Here is a 26,430-nt window from a genome sequence, read left to right as displayed (position 1 = left end):
TTAACGGCTAAAAACAATGAATAGTTGGGTGCAATATGCCGTAACAGATCCCTTTGTAGACAAGTGTGAAATAAAACTGCTCTTAAACTCTGCTACAGAAGAATAGAAGCCTCTTCACCTCTAACATGATTTAATTGCATCAACTTTAACACAGTTACACCACAACACCACTGTGTTCTATCACGCCAAGTACAAACAAAATAGGGAAAAAAGAAAATAGCTAAAATCAAAAGACTTGAAGGAACTTCATCACCAATATAATTCATACTGAAATGAATCAAAATGGCCTTCAAACAAGGTGAACGCTTCACTGACCGAATAATAATTGAAAAAAACTCATCGATTCCTGCCTTCGCTGACATGGAGTTCCTCGGACTACATTCTGTAATGGTGTTACGTAGCTGCGTTTAAACATGGACAACTAGCTCTACTCTGAAGACAGTGACGACTTTGCTTGTGAGAGAAACTCATAGGTTTAAAAAGGATTCATTCTCAGTTACTCTAACATTTCAAACACTGGGGGAGGGGGGATAAAGTTTACATTGCATCGTCTAAGGCCTTTTTCCAAACCAAACACGATTCTGTCCGTCTTCTCGTTCCAACATCACTTCTCGTGCACAGAATTAACACACAATCTAACTTTCTTCACTCTGTCTTTGGCTTTGCTCCGGGAATCTTGGCCTGGACCCTGTTAATGGCACAGAAACAAAAGAATATGACTACAGCCCATGAGGAACATGAAAAGCACACGTTTAAACTAAAATAATAAAACAAGTCATAAAAAGTCACACTGTAAAAAGATAAAATAAAATGTACACAGACATGCATGCATGCAAACACATTTTGTTAGATGATATATATAGATATATCGATATATAGATAGTCTCTACAATAAATAAATAAATTAAATAAATATTATAATAAATATACAATAAATACTTAGTCTACAATTGTATTTATCAAAACCAAATTATCATAAAACACTATTTTGTCTGGTTCACTGAGGAAATCACCAGTTGCATATTTCACCATGCAAACAGACTTACTTTCCCACAACATCTTTGATTTGCTTGTTCACCAGTCCGTAGTAATGGTCAATTTGTGCCTGTATTAGGAATAAGGACGAATAATTACCGCATTCAGGTGAACATTATAGATGTATTATGCGTTTATTGACAATGAAGACTCCAATAAACACTTAATATACCACGACAGCTGCCTCAGCCGGGGGTTATCATTGCATTTTCAAGTCAAATAGACATACCTGATGCTTTTCATAGACCACTGGCCAACTGAAAGCCCCTATGAGACCTACAGAAAGAATACATTTTGAACATAATGCCATATTCTGACAGGTGACAGCAAAAAATTACAATGCATCAATTTAAAAATAGCACTACATTCCCAAAATAGACATACCCAAAATAAGAAGGGTGAGACCATTGAACAAGGCACCAACATAGGTCAGGATCCACATGAGAACTGCAAACTGAGAAGAGAAAACCACATTTCAACATACAAGCAGAGTACAACAGGCCAGAGGAAACACTTTAGTCACATGTGACAAACGCATTTGACACTTATGTTCATTAGAAAAAAGTAAGCTTCATCTTTTGAAATAAGTCTAAATGTACTTTGTAGACATTCTGAAACTTTACCAACTCAAACCTCTTCCCAGAACAAAACATATAAAAACGACTAGTTCAACTGTCATTTTGGCATAAGGCATCACACTAACACAATGAGATTACTCATTTTACATGTTAAGGAGAGCATTTACATAGTATTCATTTCTTTCACGGAGAAAAAAAACAACAAAAAAAACACTTGCTGACTCAACTTTTAAAACATTAGTAATACTTATTCAAAACGGGTGAATGATGAAAAGTTGCACGTTTCAAAAATGTAAAAAAATTTAATAATAAAAAGAAATGATTCTTTGACGCTTTCTATTCACCAAATACAACAAAAAAAAAAAAAAACTGCACCACAACTTTGAAAAGAAATGTTTAAGCAGCAAATCATGTGATGAATCATGTGACACTGAAGACTGGAGTAATGATGCTGAAAATTCGGTTTTGCATTACAGGAAATAGAATTTTAATACAAAACTTTTAAAATTTTAATATTTCACTATATTACCATTTTTACTGTATTTTTTATCACAAAGTCTGGTGAGCAGACTTGTAATTACCATTTTCAATGTTTGGGTGAACAACTTTTCACTTTAAGAGTCAAAAAGAGGGTAAAAATGATCTTAACTAACCATTTTCATAAATTGACATCATAAACAAACGCATTTCACTTGAACTAAAATAGAATAAAAGAAAGGCATGCCGACACTTTTTTTTGCAAGCTGACCCAACAAATGGCAGAACCTGTTCAAAACCCACCGGCACATAAACGGTTGCTCGTAACAGGACACGTCACTCAATATAGCCGCCTGACCACAGAGAGACTGAATGCTGTAGAAGACCTCCAGAGCTCTGAAAGGGCAGCGGGGTCTGGCTGTAACTCGACCCGTAGCTCATAACCAGCACCCCCCCTCACAGGGCAGTAAATCTCCATACACGGATGCTTCCATCCACTGGGATCCCCTGCGTTTGAGACGTGTGCCAATGCAGCGCCAAGAGAAGCCATGAGGTGCTGATTTAACATTAATGTTAGTGGTGCTTTTCCATTACGCCATAAACTTTGCTTAGAACAGGGCGACTCCTTAATGTCAGACATTTTGACGCAAGATTAAGAAGCGCTTAACCCAGGATTTAGTATACCAGAGTCTAAGTTGTGCTCTTATGACCTTTAGTTCTGAAAATTCACTGCGTCTATAAGCTATAAATAGTTGATGACAGCAGAAGTAACATTAATATTTTCAATGTTTTGTTTAGGGATTTACCGAATTCCTAGTTTACCGAAACAGCAATTTTCAGTTTCACGCCAAAATTGTTTCGGTCAACGATTTTGGCCCTTAAAAACCGTGGCGTTTAAAGGTGAAGTAAGTGATTTCTTAGAAACACTGTTGATATTTGAAATCAACCTAAACAAACACACCCCTCCCTTCATTGCTCCGCCCCCAAAATGCACGAACACGAAATGCAAGAGTGGATGTCTCTTGATTATAACTGAGGCGAAGCAAAATAATGCTTCACGAAAAATAAAGTGAAGATATAGGCCTGTAAATCTTGGTTCTATGAAACATAGCAAAACCAATATTACTCATGTACATAAACAACGCAATGTAATTACAACTAATCTCTCAATCAGTGTTTCAACCACAGAAAGACATCAATAAACAGCTTATAAACAATGTCCATTTACCTCAAGAAAGCCATTCAATGTCCATATTTTTCTAGTTAGCTAGAGTATATGCACTGTATTACATATTATATATTTACTTAACCTGTTAGTAATGTCTTCACTTTTTTAAACATTTGAATAAATCGGTCTTCAATTTCTTGGTGAAATATAAACATTTAAATGGCTATAATTTGAGTAAACATAATTAATTATTAAAAAGTTCATATAAAAACTGCCTTGTGTGCAACAAATTATTTGTGTGAAAATTATTAAATAAACTTTGACATTTTAATTTTCAGAAAATTAAACTAGTGTTTAGTTCATTCATGAAATTAATGTAAAAACCTAAAATAAGTGGTTTTCGGTCTTTAGGTTTAAAACTTTAGGTTTTCGGCCAAGTGCATCCTCAATTTCGGTTACGGCCCAGTGCAGTGCGTCACTAATTATTTATTTTAATAATTTAGAATCACTTATTTTTTTATACATTTAAAAAACAAATAGTTTTTTTTAAATGTTTAAATGTGTGATATATTACAATTATACCATAGTATTATAATCAATTTGTGGTTTAAGACATTTTGGTGCATATTTGGACTTCATATGCCACAATAGCTGAACTAAATACACAAAATGCATTAGTAGCGCATACAGTTCTTTTTGAATGGCCCACTCATTAGAACTAGAATGCCCTCAACATGGCAACGCTGGCATTAGAGCAACAACGCATAGTGAGCTGGAAAGTGTAGTTCAGCTATTCATTCAAGATCATTCAGCCCTGCAGCTAACCTTGTCATGTGACAGCCTTCTAAAAGAGCATCACAAGAGTGGCATTCCTCAATGCTACATCACAGCTGATTCTTTAACCCCACCCCCCACAAAAAAAGCGAGAGCGATCTTTTGGCACAATTTCTATCCCATCAGAGCTCAGTCCAAATCCCCTCAGCCTGATCAACAAAGGCTGCTTTGTGGAGCCGTTCATGACACTCTCCTGCAAAACAAGAGCAAACACCCCAGACCTGACCACCAACCCTCTGTTAAAACAGTAATATTTGTGAAATATTAGCATTTAAAACTTTGGAGTAATGAAGCTGAAAGTTTACATTTTAAAATGTATTCAGTCTTCAGTGTCACATGATCCTTCAGAAATCATTCTAATATGATTGATTTGATGCTCAAGAAACATTTCTTATTATTATCAATGTTGAAAACAGTTGTGCTGCTTACTGTTTGTGGAAATACGTTTAATTCTTTAATACATAGAAAGTTCAAAAGAACAGCATTTATTAGAAATAGAAGTATTTGTAACAAATGTCTTTACTGTCACTTATGTCCTTGCGGAATAGAAGTATAAATAGACTTGAACGGTAGCGTACAGACTATTCACTCATGAAAATAGAAGTAGAATAGAAGTATAAATAGACTTGAACGGTAGCGTACAAACTATTCACTCATGAAAATAGAAGCGGAATAGAAGTATAAATAGACTTGAACGGTAGCGTACAAACTATTCACTCATGAAAATAGAAGCGGAATAGAAGTATAAATAGACTTGAACGGTAGCGTACAAACTATTCACTCATGAAAATAGAAGTGGAATAGAAGTATAAATAGACTTGAACGGTAGCGTACAAACTATTCACTCATGAAAATAGAAGTAGAATAGAAGTATAAATAGACTTGAACGGTAGCGTACAAACTATTCACTCATGATAATAGAAGCAGAATAGAAGTATAAATAGACTTGAACGGTAGCGTACAAACTATTCACTCATGAAAATAGAAGTGGAATAGAAGTATAAATAGACTTGAACGGTAGCGTACAAACTATTCCCTCTTGAAAATAGAAGCGGAATAGCAGAATAAATGATTCTTCTAGAACAAACCTTGAGCGAGTCCACCAGATCCTCCACCAGGAAGAGTCGTCGCAGCTCTTTAACAACAGTGTTGATGTGCACCAGAACTGTGTCACTGTACTTATGGACCGTCTCCGTAGGGATCGCGATATCCTTATCCAGATACATCCTGTACAGAAGACAGAAGGTTTACCGTGAGACTAAAGCTCCGTTTTATGAACCTAGTGAGCAAGCAAGACATTGAAATTTCATGATAAAACACAAATTATCATGACATTTATGATTAATGCCCTTTTTAGTTCGCCATCAAGTTAGGAAGACCATGACATTTAACTAGTTTTACAATCCTTCCTTTTCTTACAGGAAGAGCTGCACGATTAATCGTTAAGAGATTTGCGATCTTGATCCAAACACCCACGCAATCTTATTTTTTAATGTCAACAATTCAGCTGTCTATTAAGCCTTTGAAAAGTATGATTGATCACGGAGGAACATTCAAATCTGCGTTCACGCTGCCGCTGACCCAGAGAGAGCAGTTGTCATGCATTGGTATGAAACAGCTCCTCAAATAGTCTTTTCAACCATACCATATCATTATTATACAATAATTCATATTAAATCATAGAAGTACTGGGATAAAAGATTATAGTTTGGATATAAACAATGTGTGATTTCTAGGCGATAAAAAAATAGAGTAAATCACCTTTTGAAACTTGACACTTCAAGTAAAGATTACATTACATCATTACACCAGTAGGTGGCGACTGACAAATGTATTTATTGAATCATTTATTCAAGAGTCATTCAAAAACGCTGATTTATCCAGAAGGTGTAATGAAACAAGTGAAGTCTTTATAAGTCAGTCATTGAATCACTCATTAAAACAAATAAAAAAATAATAATAAAAAAAAACTTTGTTTGTCTATTCAGAATCATGGGAGAATATTAGAGCCCGACCGATATATCGGCGGGCCAATATTATCGGCCGATATTAGGCATTTTCCAAACTATCGGTATCGGCATTTATAATGGCCGATAAATGAATATTTAAAAAAAAAAAAAAAAAGCAGCTAGGGCTGGACCCAAATATTCGAATATTCCTTCGGTGGGTTGGTATTCGATTTGAAAATTTGACATTTGAATATTCCTTTTCTTTTTTTTTTGTTTTGCACACCTGGGATCCCCCGCGAAACTGTTCTCATTCGCACTTGAATAAGGCCGGCGACACACTGGCTGCGTGGCGTGAGTGTCTCAGCTGCGTGGCATGTTCGTTTTTATTTCGGCTCCCATGTTAACAGGTTGGAGTTTGCACACTGCCTGTGTGAGACGCGTCTTAAATGCGGCTCGAGCCACGCGGAAAGGCTAGAGCGCAGAACAGCGGAGTTTGTGAAGTGCATGCCTGAGGTTGTGTTTTGGGTTAAGCTGCGTTGCTTTGACATTGATAATAAGGGGTAAAAAGGCTAATACATTTTGTTTCTACTATTATTCTATTTTCCACAATCTAAATTAATCTCGTTTTTAATTTAACTTAATTTCGTTTTTCTTTATTTAAATTTCGTTTTTCTTTATTTAAATTTAGTTTTTTCTTTATTTAAATTTCGTTTTCCTTTATTTAAATTTAATTTTTCTTTATTTAAATTTCGTTTCTCTTTATTTAAATTTCGTTTCTCTTTATTTAAATCTACCCTTTACTGTGTCAGTAATTTGTTAGTCAGAAAAATATTAGACTACCTTAAAAGTATTGCTTAATTTAACAGACGTGTGCGTTTTATATCACTGCAGTGTCCGTTCTCGGAGCATAATGGATAAGTTGGCATTGCTTTATTTCGTTTTCAAATACATTTAAGAGAAAAGACTTGTCAAGAAGCTTATTTTATTAATAATTTCATTTAGCCTATATAACTTTTGGTTCATCTTTGTTTTTATTATTCGGGCAACAAGTTTGTTTTTGGACATTTGTTTTCTTTTTAAATTGCTGTTGGTCATTTGATTGACTGTTTAAAACACAAAAGATATCATCAATGCACTTTTTGGATAAAACTGCGGTGTATTTTGGCCATGATCAATGCATTGTCACTTTAATTCAGTGTAAGCGGCGCAGCAAAAATAGACTCGGCGCCGAAACCCCCGCTGCACTGCTGTTCACGCGACGCTCCTGCTGGACGCTCACGCGCTGCTCCTGCTCCCAGTGTGAATGCACTCATTGATTAACATGGACGCCGAAAAAAATACGCGCTGCTCACGCGCCAGCCCTGCCCGCGTGAGGTGCACAGCTTCCCGCTCGCGCTGTTCTGTAGTTTACTAAAAGTTTATTAATTCTGAACGTGTGGCGTCTCGCGTGTCCATCTATAGGCTATTGCACCAAATGCGACACTACACTCCCTTGTGAAGTCGATTGGATGAACGGTTCTCGAAATAATCAAAATGCAAACGGACATTTGACAGACGCATTTCAAGGTACACATTTACAATCTTATCAGTTCTTGTTTTGAACCCATGACCACACACACACGGAATGACCTTTGTCTTGTTTAATAATAATACAAATAATGATGATAATAATCATCATCATTGATTTTTTTTAATTATTACTGTCAATATTAATAATAATAGTTGATTTTTTTTTTTTTTTTGTTCAAAGGTTGTTTTCATATCTTAAGTTTGTATTTTTATATATTATATTTATCAGAACTGTTCATGTTTTGTTACGCGTTTCTGGATTTTTTAAAAATATATATATCGGCCGATATATCGGAATATCGGATTTTTAAAATCACCAAATATTTGTATCGGTATCGGCCTTAAAAATCCTTTATCGGTCGGGCTCTAGAGAATATATAAACACAGTAGTCAACATTTCAAGTGGATCAAAACCTTTCATCAAGGTTATACATGAATTGTGTATATTTTTTCACTTCAACTGAATACATGAATTTTTTTTTTCACTTCAAATGTTGACTACTGTGTGTTTGTGTGTGTGTGTGTGTGTGTGTGTGTGTGTGTGTGTGTGTGGTAACAGTTCTCTGTAAAAGAACGTTTAAAGTGTAACTCAACCCCTGGTCAGAGCCTGACTCCACCCACTGGCAATATTTGAAAAATGCTGGAAAAGTGGGCAGAACCCAGCGGATACAGAGGGGACGAACCGAGGGTGAGGCTGAGCGGGGGGCGCGCACCTGAGACCCGCAGATTGACACATAGGTGTAATTTGCGGGTGGGACATCTCCCCACCACTTTTTGCCAGGGTCAATTGTGTCCCCACCACTTTTGAAGCATCTCGTGGCACGAATGTACCAATACAAATAAATAAAACATCTCCAGTTAACTAGCAGAGCATTCATTTCGTTCATTTGTTAAATAAGAGGCGATCTAGCGCTAAAATGTGTGGTTTTTGAAATCAACTGATCAAAGTGCTCGTTGCCGCTGCGATCAGTGGAACGTACAGTTTTCTCTTGTGGCTCACGCACAGTCTTCGCATGGACGCGCGCTTCAATCCGTTGTGGAGAGACTACCTATTCGTTCTGGTGAAATCACAAAACAAACTGCAAAACCTCAAAACCACGAACAACATATATTAGATCTCATTAAACGACAAATTAAACACAATGGGTCTCATTCATGAAACATTCGTAAATATACGAGTAAATATGTAAGTGATTTGCGCGTAAAGAGAAATTCCCGAAAACTCTTCTCCTGATTCACAAATACTTCGTAAACGTCAGATGTGATAGTGAAATGTGTGTGTGTGTGTTAATGAATTCCAATCAGTCGTAAATGGGACGCGCGTGCACGCTCATTCTCAATTACCATAAATCCCGCCCATTAAATCCAACTGACAACTATATATATGGGCATCATATTATGACACCAAACGAAGGATTTCAACATGTCTTCTCGAAAGCGAATGAAAAAGAGAAATTTCTCAGATGCAGAAATTGTTTTATTGTTTTAAAAAAGTTATATTATCAGAAGTTCATTCAAAACGCCACATTTTATTTTCAAGCGTACATAGTGGCGTATCAGGTCCTAAAAAAAAGGAAGCTTGGCAGCATATTACAGATGCAGTTAATGGAGTTTCATCTGTTAATCGAACAGTCCCAGAAGTAAAAAGAAAAAACGTATGTATATAATATTTTTTCAAAATGCTGTGTAAATATGTACCCGATTAAGGTGAATTAAAATGCAGCCTTATTAATGAGCAAAACGGTCAGATGTTAAACGCACTATTTACGCGTGGCTGGGAGCAGGTGTAGATTTCTTTCGTACCAACTAACATTTGGAAAATACGAACATTTTAATGAATCCGAAAATTTACGCCAGAACCACTTTACACACGATTTACACAAATTCGTTCTGCTCGTGTTTCATGAATGAGACCCAATGTACAATTTTAAAGATTGCTGGACATCGTAATGTTATTGTACATGCATCTGATTTATGATTTAGCATTGCATTAGCATCTCTTATCAATTCAAGCCGCTGGCTCAAACCGCGGTCTTAACTCCCGATGCCGACGATGCTAGCAAAGGGTGTGGAAGGGCCTGAAGAGGGCAGAACTCTCTTTACACCATATATTGTAGAATCAAACAATTTTATACCTAAATGTCAAAACATTTACTCGAATCAATGAACAGCACTAATAAAGCCTCAGTCTTACAGGTCATTAAAAAAAAAGTTGTTTTAGGGTTTAGTTCAGCTACGTTCACACTACACGCGACACCATTCATTTTCAGTGGGGAGCGGACGACTTCCGGTGACACGCGCGGTCGCGACCGTTGGCGACTGGATGGGGCGTGTCTGGCGACGCGACAAATTTGAGATCTGTTCAACTTTATGCAAATGAAGAGCGACTTTCGGGAGCGACAACCAATCGGAGTGAAGTCAGTAGGGCGCGCGTGATCCATCACTCTTCAGTGCCGAGGCAAGATGATTGAGAAGTTTATTTTAGCAGTCAGAAACTGTCCAATATAGTATGATATGTCTCCGTGTACATCCAGTGGTATTTGCCGTGCTGACTCCGAGCCTGAATGGTTTCGTGAACTCAGAAAGACCAGTATTTGCCCATTTGCTGCAGTTAAATAGCCACGATAGCAAAGAGCACTCGCTGTTTCTCATTCATCTTTAATATTATGCATTTTATGTACTGATTCCATTTATATTTAAACTTTTCCTTCCAAAATGTTAGCTTGTAACAGCAAGAAAACAGATTTGTTGTCTACAACTGTGAATGTCACTCATAAACATTACTAGGCAACCAGTAGTGGGAACGCCCACTAGCGACCTCACCGCCAGCCACTGGCGACATGCAGCGACAAAGTCTCTTGTAGTGTGAACGGGGCTTTACCCTTTAAAAAAAAAAAAAAAATCAAACCGTACCATTCTCCGTTTTAAATTTGACGACCCATCTATATTATGGTTTGTTAAATGACGCGTAAAACAGACAGGGTTAGGCTAATGTGTAATGTAACCATTTGTGTGGTGTAAGGAGTTGCTGCCAATAGAGCATTTCAAACTACCACTTATGAGGTTCCATTTTAATTATAATGTTGCCTTTGCCGTTTGTTTACTAAATAGTCAACTACTTTCAAAGCAGCTCACTAGGTTTTGGAGCCGAGCCTAGCAGTTTGATCAAAATTAAGTGTATGAAAACACCAATATTGCAACCACTTCACTTCCAAAACAACTTCAAGAATCTTTAAGTGCTCAGATTTTAGTTCTGTGAAATAGTCGTTCCACGTCTATTTCACAGCAGAGGGCTTAATTTTGGCAGGGAGTCAAAGCCAACAACGTGTAACACCTCCTGTAAGCCCAGAAGCTAAGCTCCACAGATCTACCTCCTTACATAAACTGGAACACAAACTGATCAAAGCAGGATTACCCTAAACGTTTTACACTCAGGCGACGCAAAGTGTGAGCCTGATCCCGTCACGATACGCATGCAACAACTGTGTGCGTTCCTCACTTGAAGGGGTGTCCATCCTCTGACTTCTGAACAGCCTGTAAAATGCCTTTGTATATCCTGAAGGAGATGGTGACAGACAGCAGGGCAAGGGCCACGTAGGAGAGAACACTGATAATACTGCAGATGCTGAGGGACAGCAGCAGGAACAGACTGGCTCCAAACACCACCCCCGTCCTCTGCAGATCTCGCCAGTACAGCAGGTCCACCACTGCCGGCAGAAAGAAGAGTTACGTCAACCCTCAACAGACAGATGATGACACTTTTGGGATTAAAGGGATAGATCACCCAAACATTTTAATTATGTCATTAGTTAAATTACTCGCCCTCATGTGGTTTCAAACCTGTCTTCGGAACACAAATGAAGACATTTTTTATGAAATCGGAGAGCTTTGACGCTTCATGTGAACAAAAGCCTAAATTCAATCGGTTCATCGTACAAAGCAATCGTTTCTCTTCAGAAAATTTCTCTATTCATATGGATTAGTTTTACGATCTCTTTATGAACTTTTTGGAGTGTCAAAGTGGTAGTTGCATAGCTGTCAATGGAGGGACAGAAATCTCTCAGATTCCTTCAAAAAGATCTTCATTTCTGTTCTTAAGATGAACGAAAGTCTTACGGGTTTGGAACAACATGAGGGCGAGTAGATGACAGAATTTTCATTTTTGGTTTAACTATCTCTTTAATACAAAAAGGAATTAAAACTTTTAAAAGCACATGCATATAAGCATGTTAACCCAATTTTCATAAGAAGGAATTAATGAGCTAAATTACTATATAGAACAAAAAACAAATGGATTTACATTAAGGTCTCTTTAGTATACATCAGTGAAAGCATTAAAAAACAATGAGCCATACATTATAATATTTACTGGCCTGTAATATTAGTAAACACAACTGTTCATTGTTAGTTCATGTCAGCTCAGGTTTATTAAACAATATGGTTACACTTTACAATAAGTTCTCATTTGTTACCATTGGTTAATGTTTAACTAACATTAGCTGACAATGAGCAATATATGCGTTATAGTATTTTTGCTACCATTAGTTAATAAAAAGACAACTATTCATGTTTGTTCACAGTGCATTAACGAATGTTAATAAATACAACTTTTGATTTTAATAATGTTATTTTCAACAAATACATTAAGATTAATTAATAAATGCTGTAGAAGTATTGTTCATTATTAGTCCATGTTAACTAATGCAGTATCCAATGAAACCTTATCGTAAAGTGTTATCAATAATTTTAACAGATACAACTTTTGATTTAAATAAAAGGGTAAACATTGAAATTAACTAACAAAGATTAAGAAATGCTTTAGAAGTGTTTTTTTTTAATCGTTGGTTCATGTTAACTAATGTAGTTAACGAACGTGAACAAACAAACTTTGTAAAGTGTTACCAACAAATTAAAATTTGATAGTTATTTATAATATAACATTTCTCGATAGCAACGATATGCAAAAATTATTAATTTAAATACTCTGACGTGTTAAATTATAGCAGAAATATCCAATACCCATTGACAAGCTGTAAATCTTCAGAAGTGATGTTAGGCCAAATTACTTCAGTTAGTTGTCAAATCAGACATTTAGTCAACAATGTTGATAATATCAGAATTACCAACTATTTATCAATTAACATTATACCTTTATTTTGGAATAACCAGAATAAACCAGAATACAAATCTTAATCAGAATATGGCCAGTGTTTAAGAAGTTTAAGAGCAGGAAAGAGGATAATTAAATGGGAAAACTGCTATGGATGGTTATGGTTTCACCACTGAGCTTGTGGAACAAATCATTTTAATATACAAATGACCTGTGACCACACTGAACATCAAAAATAAGGCACACATTCATCAAGGACACCATGGCATGTTTCATGGTGTGATCATGTTCAATTCTGACTTTACAGCAAACCTAGTCTGTTCTGGCTAGAGGGAGGATAAAAATAGGACAGAAACCTCACAGTCAGTCAATGACCCTTCAATAATTAAACCTAATCTACTATGTGCCAACATATCTGATCAGAGTTCATGACAAGTCAGCATGCATGCACTCTTCTCTCACTGCTTTTCTAAAAGACAAACATCATCCACACAAAAAGCCAGTGTATTTAATCAATAACTTAGAAACACTTTGGTTTGTACAGCAGAACATGCTGCCCTTCCTCTTGTACTCTTGCCAACAGACCGTTGCATAAGCTTATCGAGACTGAACAGTTCACAAAAAGTACTAACGTGCCACATTTTCGACATTTAACACAATGCATGCTTATCTGCTCCTAAATATTAATGTGTACTATTATAATGCACCCGTCAAAATACGACAAGTCGAGCGGCCTTATCAAATCCCCCGGAATAAAACCTGCATTTTATCATCATGATTTCATTCTGAATAACGACAGTGCTTCTAAACACACTTTGCAATATAAATGCACATAAATCAACAGTGGCACGTGGAGGAGGGACGCAATTACAGGCCGTTTGAAGGTCTAACTCACTAACTAACCTTGTTTGGAATCCATCTCGCTCATCTGCGATCAGACAGCCTGGGCCAAGAACACACGAGAAGCACGCGACTTCAATGACAAATGGTAGTTCCGGTTATGGGATTATTTTTAAAACAAAAGTCCCTCAGTAATCCAGTACATAAAAGTCCGCTAAAGTCCGAGTCATACGAGTTGGCTCAAATAAATGTAATAATAAATAAATAAATAAATATTTATATCTATATCAGTGCATTTATCAGAAAAGCAGAAACAAAAATGTTTGACAAAGTTGACCTCAAAAGTTTTTTTGTTTTTTTTTTAGTTGTCCAACGCTAATATGGATTGCTAGAGAGAACGTGTTGATGGATAGATTACACATACACTACATTTTAAAAGTCTGGGGTCGGTAAAAAAAATTGTTTTTAAACAAATGTTGGCTGCATTTATTTAATCAAAAATACAGTAAAAATGTAATATTGTTAAATTAACTCTTTTCTATTTGAATACATTTTAAAAAGTAACTAATTCCTGTGGTGAATTTTCAGCATCATTACTCTGATCTTCAGTGTCACGATTCTCCAGAAATCATTCTAATATTTGCTGCTCAAGAAACATTATCAATGTTGAAAACAGTTGTGTTGTGAAATAATTTTGTAGAAATCGTGTTACTTTTTTCTTTGATGAATAGGGAGTTTAGAACAGGATTTATTTGAAATAGAAATCTTTTGTAACATTATAAATGTCTTTACGGTCACCTTTGATCAATATAATGTGTTCTTGCTACTGACCCAAAACGTTTGAACAGTAGTGTATTACATGACTAAATGGTCGAGAACCAGTGATAAGTATAACCAGTTATTTGTTTCTCATTGTTACTCAACTAACTATAAAGTGTTTCTGAAACCGAATCGAATGTACAATGACAAGACAGAATGACAGATCTGGACTCAAAATGGCCAAATCTTATCCAGTCACCATATTTCACAGGCCCTGAAGTCAGACACAATGTATCCATCCAGGAAACAAAACGTAAGCCAACATTCAAAAGAGTTCACAGAAGTTTGCATCAGTCTTCATTACATGTTCCCAGCTTGATTTCATTGTCACAATCAGTGCCAACTTGCATAAACAATTTAAATAGCAATGCAGGCCCCTCCCGAACATCTGAGGACAGCTAGAACGCAATGACAAACGATGCCAAACACACAAAAATTATAAATAAAACTAAATTAATAGTTGCTTAAAGCAGCTGTGACATACTCATGTGGGAAATGCTGCATAGTATATTTTTCAACTTCTTTTGAAATGCACTGAATTCAGTATATATACAGTCAGTTCAACATTTTGTGCAGCAAACAGGCAGTTTGCCAATAGCATTCTCTGGCAGAGGGATAAATGCTTGCCGTTGCAATATGCTTTGTAATCAAGACATCCCAGACCATTTACTCAGGGCAACTAGAACATTCTCTCCCACAAGAACCTTTCCAAGACCACAAAACCAAGCAAAACTCACTCACAGCTTTATCTAATAACATTTATGGACAAGGCAAGCAGAAAAAAAAAAAAAAAAAAAGCTCATTTTAGTTCATTTTCAGGCCGATTAGGGCAAAACAAGCATATACCCTGTTCTTTCCAGTGCTTTATCTCCATCCCAGAGGTTGTCATAGAAGTCGTGTTATCTGAATTGGCGTGCATCAGTCATACATTCCAGTCAAGAGTCTGCAGAAGAGGTGGTCGGGAGTGAGGAAGGAGGTACGAGTCTCTGGCTGGGGCAGGACAGGACTGAAGGGTAGAGAGAGACGCTACGGCTCTCCTAGCAGATCACGTTCTGCAAAGGCCAGCACTGCCGAGGTCAGCTGACCACATTCAAAGGTGTTGAACGCGGTGTACTAGTAACATGAGGTTTCAGCACAGCATCAGCTGAATCATACTAAATGGCCGTCATTTGGGTTCACATGTGAACTACACCACAAAAATGACATCCACGTTTTTTATGATGATGCAGTTAGCGTTTCGGATGTCATTTTTGACCTGTCCGCGGTACCTCGGATATTATGATGAAATCAAAGTGTTTTTAGTAGAAACATTTAGATGTAGGAGTAGGCTGGGCCTTGCCACATATTTCATGATGATTCATTTGGACATATCAGGTACAGTACACATGTTAATTTTAACAATTATTTTTTTCTTTGAGAAATTGACAACTGATTTCTATAAAAACATTTAAATTGCACATAATAGCTTTTATTACAATAATAAAGTTATAAATTTAAATTTTTAATGACAATTATGTTTTACTACTGGTGGTTGTCATGAACACTTGTTTTCATGATGGATTTATTAAAATTTACATCAAATATTGAAGAACAGGTTAAGTCTAAATGTAATGAATATTTAATATAGTGCATATATTTAGCAAAATGCTCTGTAGGGTTAAATAAAAACTAAAACTAAATCCTAAATAGTAAAAAAAAAAAAAAAAAAAGAATAAAGGTGATAAAAGGCTAATAACAAAATGACTGAATATTACACAAATTAAGACAAAGATAGAAAATACAAAAATAAAAGCCAATTCCCAAATATGAATAAACATTTTAGTTTCATGACCTGGAAGACATAATTTGTCCCAACATTTAAAATTTGAGATGGCACAAAGCTATTAGTACTTGAACACAACATTAATCTGGTTAAATAGTTCAAAGTTAAATAAAAGGGGGACAAAAAACCTTATAAAAATGGAAAGGGCAGCTTTTCATAAATAATGACCTACATGCAATAGAATTATGAAGCTGGTGTGTGCAATAATCTGGTTTGGGCCCAAATGAAAATCAAGTGAGTCTTGGTTTAGCCATGACATTCATTTGTATCAAAATTGGCACTTTTTTCTGCTTTGGGTAACAGATTGTTATTCGGACACAGTCTGCCCTTTAGACTGTAACGTTTATGACAGGCTTTCATTGAAGCATCGATGTATAATGGATGATTTATGAAGCCCGTTGTGGTTATCATGGGTCATTGCGTTTTCTGAGTAAACTCGGTCACCGAACTAAATGACTGGTGCGCAGTCTGTTGTCTACAATAGGTATAGGCTATGTGAACATTAATTATTTGATCCTAGATATTCGGATTTTTACATATACCTATAAATTAATTTGAACATTTTATTTTAATCTAAATAGATTGACTGGACACGAAATTGCTTGCAAAAATATTCCACACGATGGCAGTATAGGGACGCAATCAAGATGACGTTGAAACATTTGACAATGTTTCAATGATCATCGTAGCATAATGCAGTTGTTGGTAAGTTACACGCACGCAGTAAAGTAGGTAAAACACGTATGTTTAATAAGAATCACATTAGATAAGGCCTTATTCTATGGTATTGTTTTTATAACAGATTGCAATCCGTTCGTACCCATTAGCATCCGTTCAAAAACTATGCCAAGCAATATAAATAGTAATTAAATTTGATCAAACTGTGTTAGTGCATTAGCCAAAATAGGTAAAAAGTCACTTAGTCTTGATTAATACATGTAACGTGAATTATTTAAACGGAACTGACGTCATGTCAGTACTGGTGTTACATGTTGGGTGGATAACTTGGCTTAAAAGTTTATATTGATAACACTTAGATCCCTGATTTAAATTCAAATCTGAATGATAAGTTTCAAATGCATGATGTACTTACATGAACACGAAGATTTAGATGGTGTGACTGTTGTTTTCTCTTCTTTTTCTTCTGATTTTGTCGGTTTTGTTGTTGCATCTCCAAATGCACCGATCAGTGCTGGCTTGGCAGCTTCTGGTTCTGGTTTAGAGGAGGATGGTGGTTCTGGTTCTGGGTCTGAAAAGTCCAGCAGTGGCTCTTCGGTACGTGGCAGTGTGGACCTGTGCCTCTCGAGCGCATCTTTCGCTCCTCCGGCCAGATCTAAAATATCATCATCCACCTCTTGAACATCCGCCTCTGCCTCTCTAAGCGAGAAATCAGTCACTTCATCCAGCAGAGTTTTCACGTGTTTGTCTGCTCGGTGTTCTTCTTCTTCTTCGTGCTGCAAGCCATATGAAGGTGTCGTGGAGCTTATTTGATCATCCATTGTTAACAATAATTTTACACCGCTATATAAAAGTAACTTTTTCAAAACGAGTCCTTTTGATTTAAGAAAATGTCTTTTCAAAACTTTCTTCAGCACACCAGCGAGAGTACGTCAGGTTCAACGCGGGCCTAAACCGCAGAAACGGCGCAGCGGTTTGACTAGAGAGACGCTTAGTTAGGGGAAGTGTATGTAAATTTGGCTAACTCTTTTATTGGCTGAACAGTGAAAGGAGGCGGTTCGGTGACGCCCAGACACCGCCATACGTGCCACACTACGCTAAATAGGGGAAGTGTATGCACGTTTCCTGGTATTTGATTGGGTGAGCAGTGAAAGTAGGCGGGATGTAGCCGCGCCCATACTTTCTCTTCCTGAACAGAAAAGTATGTGGAAAATGGCCGAGTGATGCACTTCAAACAGCTTACAATTCACACATGCACTGGTTGTATTTGTTTTAATGTAAACGATAGGTTGATACAGTACCGGTCAAAAGTTTTGAAACATTACTATTTTTAATGTTTTTGAAAAGAGTCTCATGCTTATCAAGCATGCATTTATTTGATCAAAAGTAGACCTACAGAAAAAAAGAGCAATATTATTAAATAAAATTACAATTTAAAATAATGGTTTAATATTTTAAAATACTTTATGATTTAAATCTTTATGAATACAGATTTAAATATGATTTATTTATGTGCGCAAAGCTGAATTTTCATCAGCCATTAGGCTACTTCAGTCTTCAGTGTCACATGATCCTTCAGAAATCATTCTATGCTGATTTGATACTCCGTTATTATCAATGTTGGAAACAGTTGTGCTGCTTAAATTTTTTTTGGAACCTGTGATACTTTCAGGATTCATTGTTTCATTTTTGGAATCTGTGATACTTTCAGAATTCATTGACTAATATAAAGGTAAAAAGCATATAAATGATTCAATATAGAAATCTTTTCAATTTAAATCTTCACTATCACTTTTTTTTTACAATTTAACACAGCCTTGCTGAATAAAAGTATTAATTACTTTCAAAATCGAAAGAAAAAAATGACTGTCCCCAAGCTTTTGAACGTTAGTGTATATTAAAGAATCCTGAAAAAAGTATCACAGGTTCTAAAAAATATTAAGCAGCACAACTGTGGTAATATTGATAATAAATCAGCATATTAGAATGATTTCTGAAGGATCATGTGACACTGAAGACTGGAGTAACGGCTGATGAAAATGCAGCATTGCATCACAGAAATAAATGACATTTTAGAGTATATTCAAATAGAGAACCATTATTTTAAATTGTAATTATATTTCACAAATATTACTGTTTTGATCAAATAAATGCAGGCTTAATGAGCACAAAAGACTTCTTTCAAAAACATTAAAAAGTATAATGCTTCCAAACATTTGACCAATATAGGCTATAAATGAAGAGTTCAGATGCAAAAACCTCTATATGCCATCTGAAATTTTCCTCTAGAATTATCATTTTTATAAAGCTTGTATATTTAAGTTAAGTAAATTTCACTTAAATGACAATTAATAGGTCGTTTGCATTGCCATTTATGTGAAATTATTGAACTTAAATATACAAGCTTGATAAAAATTGAAAATTTCAGATGGCATATTTTGCATCTGAACCAATATTCTGTCTCAGTCTCTCTCTAAAGGTACAATAAAGTCTGGACATTGTGTACTTGACTAACATGACTACATATGGAATGTAAATGTTATCTTTGTCACAGTCAAAAGATCGATCAACAAAGGAATCCAGGTGGATCCAGATACCGTGACCTGAGACAGCTTGTAAAATTACTTGCAAAATGTATTTGTGCCTCTATGATATCCCATCTCGGGTCCCTCTTTTCGTGGAAACTGTACGTCTGATTACTTGAAAAACTGTGTGCACTTAAAACCCCTAACCCTAAGCAAAAGCAAGAGGAATAGTGATGCAAGCCTTAGCAAGCACCACTTATGGCCAAAAGTAGCACAATTTATGAGCTATAAATTGATCATCAGCTGTTTTAGCACAATAAGTTGATCTTTTAAGTCTTCCTGCAGATTCTGGTGAGTCAGTGCATGTCTGCTGGGCAGATGTCATTGTCTGTCCCCGGTGTGAAAAGGAGACAAAGGCAGATTTGAGGGATAGTTTGTCCTCTCCAGATACTGCAGTCTCCATTGTCATTGGGGAAGCAAAGTGCCAAACCAGTTCTGAGGGGTCTTTGTGCTGCACTGAGTCATGCTGGGCTGACTGTAACTGGCCCTTCTCCTCTATTGATCGATTACTCGTAGGGAGGTTTGATATACATTATCTATACTTTGGATTGTGCCAAAAGACTAGCCATAATCCACATTAACGTCTGTAAAAGAAAGGAAGCAGGAATATATATTTTTAGATATTGGATTCAAAACTTTTTACAGTTAAATTATTAGCTTTAATCATCTCACTCATGTTGCTGATTCAGTTATCTTGAAATCCATTATAATGATTAGTCTGTACTTGATATTTCCCAGAACACGAGCTCTATTATCTTAGTCATACTATAGCGAGGGGAAAAGGGAGTCTCCCAGACCTTCCTTTGTTAAACATTCTGAATCATCAACATGTTCTTCGATCATCTAAGGTTTGTAATAATTATGTTCTAATGAAGCAATCAAGGTCACTTATAAGCACTCAAGGTCATGATATACTGTTTAAATTTACAAGCATGGCTTTGCAGCCTATATACATTGGTGATTAACTATGAAAATATTAATTACACACATTTTCAAGAAATCATTGTTTTATTATGCAAATATATTAAATGTCATGCATACTGAAATGTAAATTATGTCAGAGATAGGGAGGAGGAGATGTCCCACTCATAGAAATCTGATCATTTTAATATTTGCTCTCTCTCTCTGTCCAGATATTTCAGGATTTTTTGGGAGTAAAATTAGTCTTCTGTTCAGCGTGTTTTGAGGGTTTGCCATTCCAAATTTGGAAGAAGAATCTGGCTGGTATTTATTACTGAGTTTTGCAGGTCAATGAACTGTGATCTTCACAGCATTAAACTCTCAGGGGTGTGGCTTCACTTGGCAATGAAAACAATGTCTTATCACTCTGCTGATCTGAACTTCCTCAGCTATTTCAACCTAATTAAGAGTACAGTACGAACAATCCAATCATAACATTTGTCATGGCTTAGGTGGTTTCTCCAGTAACTGGTTTGTTGGCAGAAACCAGACTCATTATAACTGCTGAGATGTTTCTGCAGACAGCACTAAATGTTCATGCATCATAGAAATAACGAGAATAAACTTCCCCACTGAAAAGTAAACAGAGTTTTAAAAGGGGAAAAAATGAGATTAAATAAACATGTGATTAAATAAAATGAATTAATATTCTGTTATTAATTCCTCTCATGCAGTGTTGTTTTTGTTAACTAAAACTATTACAATCATTTTGGTAACTGAAATAAAGCTGAAATCAATGTCCTCCTTCCAATTCACACTGATTCACTAAAAAATAAAATGAAAATGTATTCAAAATAATTCAAATCCTTAATAAATACTTCATTGGTCTGTACTTTATAACACTGCCTTAATGTCATTCCAAACCTATATGCTAATTATTCAGGGGAACATGAATGTAATGTAGAATGTTCAAGCTGCTCTTTTTATAGCCTATAATAATGATTCATGGTCAGTACAGCATATAATGAAGTGCCATAAAAGCAGACTATATGTGCTATATTTTCAGTATTCTGCAGAATACAGAGAGAAGAATAAAGATAATTAGATTTAAGAGCTGTAGCAGACGTTTCTCAAGAGCTACATGAATGTATACATGGCAATGATGTACTAAAACCGGAAAAGGTTTTCCTTTGCATTTTTGAAAAGTTTTACGTACAGGCGTCAACACTGTCAAAACAATCCCTGTTCACGTGTTGTTGTTTTTTTACAGTCTATGGTTCACACTGATCCACAAAAACGACTAAAAATGCTGTATTTTGTATTTCAGGCCAGTAGATGGCGTTTGTAAAGAAACTTTCTAAAGAAGCATGACACACCTACTGAACACGTGATATGCATGCTCATGACATAAACGTTTTCACAAATTCATGTTTTTGTAGTTTACACAGACAATAACGGAATTATTTTCAAAAACTTGCACTTACACTGTCAGAAACAGGGGCACAGTAGGAGTCCATTTCCATCCCCCAAGGTACAATCTACACTAACGTACCCCATAGGGCTTATTATTGGACCTCAAGGTACATATATGTACCTTTTTGAGGGTCAAAAAGCATTAAAAGGTACATATATGTACCAATTCTTTTAAAGGTACAATATTGTACCCTTGAGGCTACAGCCCCAGTGACAAGCCATTGTACCCCTAAAGGTACAATTATGTACTTTATTTTCTGAGAGTGTACCAGTTTTCAAAAGTTTGCGTTTCCAGGCCAACAAAACATGTTACCATGGTAAAATAAACATCCAAAATGCATAAAAGGTTTTCTATTTTTAGTTGGTGTCATGTAAATGGCCCTGAAGGGTTTTTCCAAAAAGTCCGCGTTGTATGTGAAAAATGACAGCACATGGGTTTCGAAACAACATGAGGTTGAATAAATGTTTAAAATCTATTCCTTTAAAGTGGTTAAATACTCGAATGAGTGTTTAATTAAATTCTTTTGCAAAGTTATTTTTTCACCCCTTAAGCATGCATCTAGTCATCAGCTTGAATGCCATTTGAGTGCATGTGTGTAAATTTTATCAACACTGAAAGTATGCTATGCATCCCAGCTCATTGTAACTTTTATCTAGCATTATCTTTTGACTATAGCATTCCCAGAAGCAGAGATACCTGATCTCATGAGTGCATGGCCTCTGCTCTCTCATGTCAAGTCTACACTGCAGTTTAGATCTCTGCAGCTGTGTTCTGTATCTACTTGCTCCCTCCCCTAAGCATTTATCACAGACGGAGACAGACCTGTTTTTGGAACACTTCGTGTTGTAGCACACATGGTTTACAGGCTGCTTTCTTCATGGTGTAACTCTATAACATTCATGCAACACCTAAAGGTGTCAACAGTAATCACTCATGCCTGCTCGGTCAGTTGTCTCGCATCTAAAGACCATTGCATGTTTGTGTGTAAAAGGAACATTTGTGGTTCCTTTCCTTTAAAAGGTGTGCTGACCTCTATATGAGAACATGCTGTTCAAAAACATGTCAGACTCATCCAGATCTGGATGCACTAAAACAAAGAGCTCCATTTCCTTATTCTGCTTCTGCAGAGAAAAATATTCGATTTTTGGCAATGAGAGATGAAGCAAGAGCCATGTTATGCAAAGGCTGTTGCCTGTGGTTACAAAACCAAGATTACACAATATGCACATGAGAACTGGCTGAGCATTGAGCAAGTTAAAGGGGTAAATTGGCCAACAACCATTTGCTCTAACAAGGGCTAGAAAGGATGTATTATGTAATACAACAAAGAGAATTGGCATGCTTGTCAGACCTGACATAAGGAGGACTTTGTTGGACATTTCATGGATGTGAAAGTCCTCTGAGCCCACCGAATGCATCAAGTTATCACATGACTGACTGAACTGAACTGAATCCATTTTCATTTCTGGTGAGCAAAAATCCTCAAATCCTCAAATCCTCTTTCAACATGCAGTGCCAACACTTGTTATAGCGCCCCTGGTGGTGTACATACATTTCTCCCACGTTCACTTTGGTTCACTCACACATTCACAAAATATGAATTCTAAAACAGCACATAAGCAGTTAATAGCAAAGTTTTCGTTTATAATAATATAATAATAAACACAATTCATTAAAAAATCGTGGGCTTTTTTTTATTTATCTATGAGGCAAAACTAAAAAGACTTCTTATAATGTGGACATGAAAACTCATTATGTTATTGTTCATATTTATATCTTACACTAGGTAAATTAACGGCGTCTATACAACATTAAAATGTAACATCGTCAGAAGTGTTAAATATAATGTCTCTGTCTCACTTTTTCTTTACCTCATTTTCCCTTCAGGCAGTTCGTCGGGCAGCCTTACAGCGCTGAAGAGCACATTGTGCCGTTTGAAGGACCCTTTTCGGTTTCCGCCATCTCAGAGCTGGTGGTGAGTTACTGCCACGAACGAATAATAACGAAATAAATATGATATTCGTTTATATATATGCTTTAACTTTATCCAGAAACATTCATATGCTTTATACACAGGTGGCTTGCACATCAAGATGCAGATTTTCGTGAAAACCCTCACGGGGAAAACCATCACCCTCGAGGTGAGGCGCAGATGAGCCGCGCGAGACAGCTCGACACTTTATTATTTGATTTAATTTCAGCGTTTGACTACGTGGGGCAACGTTATTTTGCATTTTAGTAATCTTTAAATACAATAGTTTAAGATATGTAATGTAAAAACTTAAGCAAATGCATTTTTTTTTTATTGTTTTACGGAAGCCCTAAGAAATGCTAATGCTATGTCATGTGGCACATTAGTGGAGACAAATGGAAAATGTGTCTACAACTTGATGTTTTAAGAAAATAATAATATTAGGAATATTTCAATTCAGTTATGCATTTTTTTTAACTACAATTCCCCCCCGATTTACAGCTAACGTTACTATTAATTCTAACATTAAAGTATGGGTAAAAGTTGTATCTGTTAACATTAATGCACCGTGAACGAACATAAATATTTTAAACTAACATCATGCCCAACAACGTAATGTCAATACAATGTTAATGTTTGTTAGTGATTTAACTAATATTAACAAATGAGACCATGCATTGTAAAGCATTACCAATGTATGATAGGTGCCAGATGCAGTGTATGCATTATTAGTCTTTTTTTCTTCAGGTAAAATAGGTATCAGTTTAAATTTAAAGATGTTAACTTTCAACAAAAGAAAGAAAAAAAACTCAATGTCAGACAAAATCAGTTTGTGATTTGAAAAAAGGTCTCCTTTTACATTTGAATTGATTGAGTAAATTTGCTTTAATGCCGGGTACACATTATGCGATTTTGGGCTGTCCCAAACGAAAGATGACCAATCGTGGCGATTTCTGTGGTCATGTGAGAGCGGTTCAAAGATAGCCGTAGTCACGGTTTTACGTATGCTACTACTAGCCAGTAAACATGCAACATGAAATAGCATATTTATCAATGCAACACTGTGCTAAAACTATTTACTTATAGCTCCTTTTGCAAAATTGGCATGCCAGGTTGGCCTCTTTACCCTAGACATGACCACGTATATATTCTCCTCTTTGTCTACCACCTCTTTTTTTTTCAGCGCACATATAAACCACAATTGCCAGTGCCATTCATCTTGCTCTATTTGCTTACCACCATCACATGCTTATGATGTTTTCTTTTAGACAAACTTGTGCCATAGTTGTACAGTCTACATACATTTCGTACCCTAGTTTATTAGATCCACGTTGTACAGTGTGATTTGTAATATAGAATAGCCGAAATCGCAGCAGGCATTAGTGCATTTTACTGTTATGTAATCTCTATTGACCTCAATGTTTTATAGGTTGAGCCCTCTGATACTATTGAAAATGTCAAGGCAAAGATTCAAGACAAGGAAGGTAAGTTGTGTGTGCAATGCTGTGAACTACAAACTAAAAGTAAGTGAAGACAAAAGACTGACTGCTAAATGTCTTGAATGCAGGAATCCCTCCTGATCAGCAGAGGTTGATCTTTGCTGGGAAACAGCTGGAGGATGGACGCACCCTGTCTGACTACAACATTCAGAAGGTCAGTGAATAAACATCCAAGCTGAACGATCATTCAGATTTGAAGGTTCTCAATCTTCATCATACGGCACCGCTCAGGTTTTCAAATAATGTAACAGACTGTAAAGCATCCAAATGAACATTGCGCTCGTTCATCCAGGAGTCCACTCTGCATCTCGTGCTGAGACTGCGTGGTGGTGCTAAGAAGAGGAAGAAGAAGTCCTACACCACTCCCAAGAAGAACAAGCACAAGAGAAAGAAGGTCAAGCTCGCTGTGCTTAAATATTACAAGGTAGGTCACCTGTCAGGCATGTGTTCTGTGCTCTGCTTTGGGAGTTGTTAGTATGAACTCTAAGTTGTCTTGATCCTCAGGTTGACGAGAACGGCAAGATCCACCGTCTGCGCCGTGAGTGTCCCGCGGATGAGTGTGGAGCGGGGGTGTTCATGGCCAGCCACTTTGACCGTCATTACTGCGGGAAGTGCTGCCTGACTTACTGCTTCAACAAACCAGAGGACAAGTGAAGTACGGTCCTGACAATATGCCCTGTGTTTCACAGGAGATTCTGTTCTGGAGTTTGTACTTTGTAAATAAAGTTGTGGCCTGCCACATTTAAAAATGAATCTCGTCTCCTGATTATCACTTCTTGTTTTTCTTTTTACTTATTACACTGACATGAATAAATAGAACTTTGATTCTTGGTAACAGGACATGCAGACTACTTTAGTAACAAAGTATAATTTAGAGGTTGTCTTTTTGCATTGTAATATTCAGTCCCACTTTATATTAGGAGTATTATTTACTAACAATTCAATTTGATACTATGCACGTATTGTGTACTTGATTTTACTTTGTACTTGCATATTTTAAGAATACCTATATGTAATTACAACTTATTAATTTCTGTAATTACATTTATAATTACACTTGACCACACCCTTAAATCTACCCATGCCACCAAACCTGTCCTTAACCATACCGGTCACCCACC

The 26,430-nt window shown here is 36.3% G+C and overlaps 2 protein-coding genes across 5 annotated transcripts; one reads left to right on the top strand and one right to left on the bottom strand.

Moving 5' to 3' along the window:
• rtn4a (reticulon 4a) lies at nt 1-17,889 on the bottom strand. 3 transcript variants are annotated; one of them, XM_079883488.1, is made up of 7 exons: nt 17,295-17,889; nt 11,110-11,317; nt 5,181-5,319; nt 1,420-1,489; nt 1,265-1,311; nt 1,047-1,105; nt 1-688 (listed from the first exon to the last, which is right to left on the bottom strand). In XM_079883488.1, exons 1-7 carry the CDS (start codon nt 17,698-17,700, stop codon nt 646-648), a joined length of 972 nt encoding a protein of 323 aa, XP_079739614.1. In that variant the 5' UTR covers nt 17,701-17,889; the 3' UTR covers nt 1-645. The 3 variants fall into 3 exon arrangements, with proteins under 3 accessions (XP_079739614.1, XP_079739615.1, XP_079739616.1); XM_079883489.1 differs by lacking the exon at nt 17,295-17,889 and adding an exon at nt 15,226-15,367; XM_079883490.1 differs by lacking the exon at nt 17,295-17,889 and adding an exon at nt 13,624-13,722.
• Nucleotides 15,313-26,062, top strand: rps27a (ribosomal protein S27a). 2 transcript variants are annotated; one of them, XM_079883491.1, is made up of 7 exons: nt 15,313-15,475; nt 23,726-23,813; nt 23,915-23,979; nt 25,240-25,294; nt 25,378-25,463; nt 25,602-25,733; nt 25,814-26,062. In XM_079883491.1, exons 3-7 carry the CDS (start codon nt 23,932-23,934, stop codon nt 25,961-25,963), a joined length of 471 nt encoding a protein of 156 aa, XP_079739617.1. In that variant the 5' UTR covers nt 15,313-15,475; nt 23,726-23,813; nt 23,915-23,931; the 3' UTR covers nt 25,964-26,062. The 2 variants fall into 2 exon arrangements, with proteins under 2 accessions (XP_079739617.1, XP_079739618.1); XM_079883492.1 differs by lacking the exon at nt 15,313-15,475 and having other exon boundaries at nt 23,765-23,813; nt 23,890-23,979.
• Nucleotides 26,063-26,430: the final 368 nt, after the last annotated feature.

The sequence above is a fragment of the Squalius cephalus genome (genome assembly GCF_949319135.1).
Source record: "Squalius cephalus genome assembly, chromosome: 10".
Taxonomy (NCBI): domain Eukaryota; kingdom Metazoa; phylum Chordata; class Actinopteri; order Cypriniformes; family Leuciscidae; genus Squalius; species Squalius cephalus.
This window is presented reverse-complemented; position numbering and strand designations above follow the sequence as displayed.

What these genes read in the sequence shown, in the direction of transcription:
- rps27a (XM_079883491.1), top strand. Translation starts at nt 23,932, where the DNA reads ATGCAGATTTTCGTGAAAACCCTCACGGGGAAAACCATCACCCTCGAG. An exon ending in AAAGATTCAAGACAAGGAAG is followed by an intron (nt 25,295 to 25,377) that starts GTAAGTTGTGTG and finishes TCTTGAATGCAG; the next exon opens with GAATCCCTCCTGATCAGCAG. An exon ending in CTGACTACAACATTCAGAAG is followed by an intron (nt 25,464 to 25,601) that starts GTCAGTGAATAA and finishes TCGTTCATCCAG; the next exon opens with GAGTCCACTCTGCATCTCGT.
- rtn4a (XM_079883488.1), bottom strand. Translation starts at nt 17,700, where the DNA reads ATGGATGATCAAATAAGCTCCACGACACCTTCATATGGCTTGCAGCAC. An exon ending in ATCTGGTGGACTCGCTCAAG is followed by an intron (nt 1,490 to 5,180) that starts GTTTGTTCTAGA and finishes TTCTCTTCTCAG; the next exon opens with TTTGCAGTTCTCATGTGGAT. An exon ending in ATCAAAGATGTTGTGGGAAA is followed by an intron (nt 689 to 1,046) that starts GTAAGTCTGTTT and finishes TGCCATTAACAG; the next exon opens with GGTCCAGGCCAAGATTCCCG.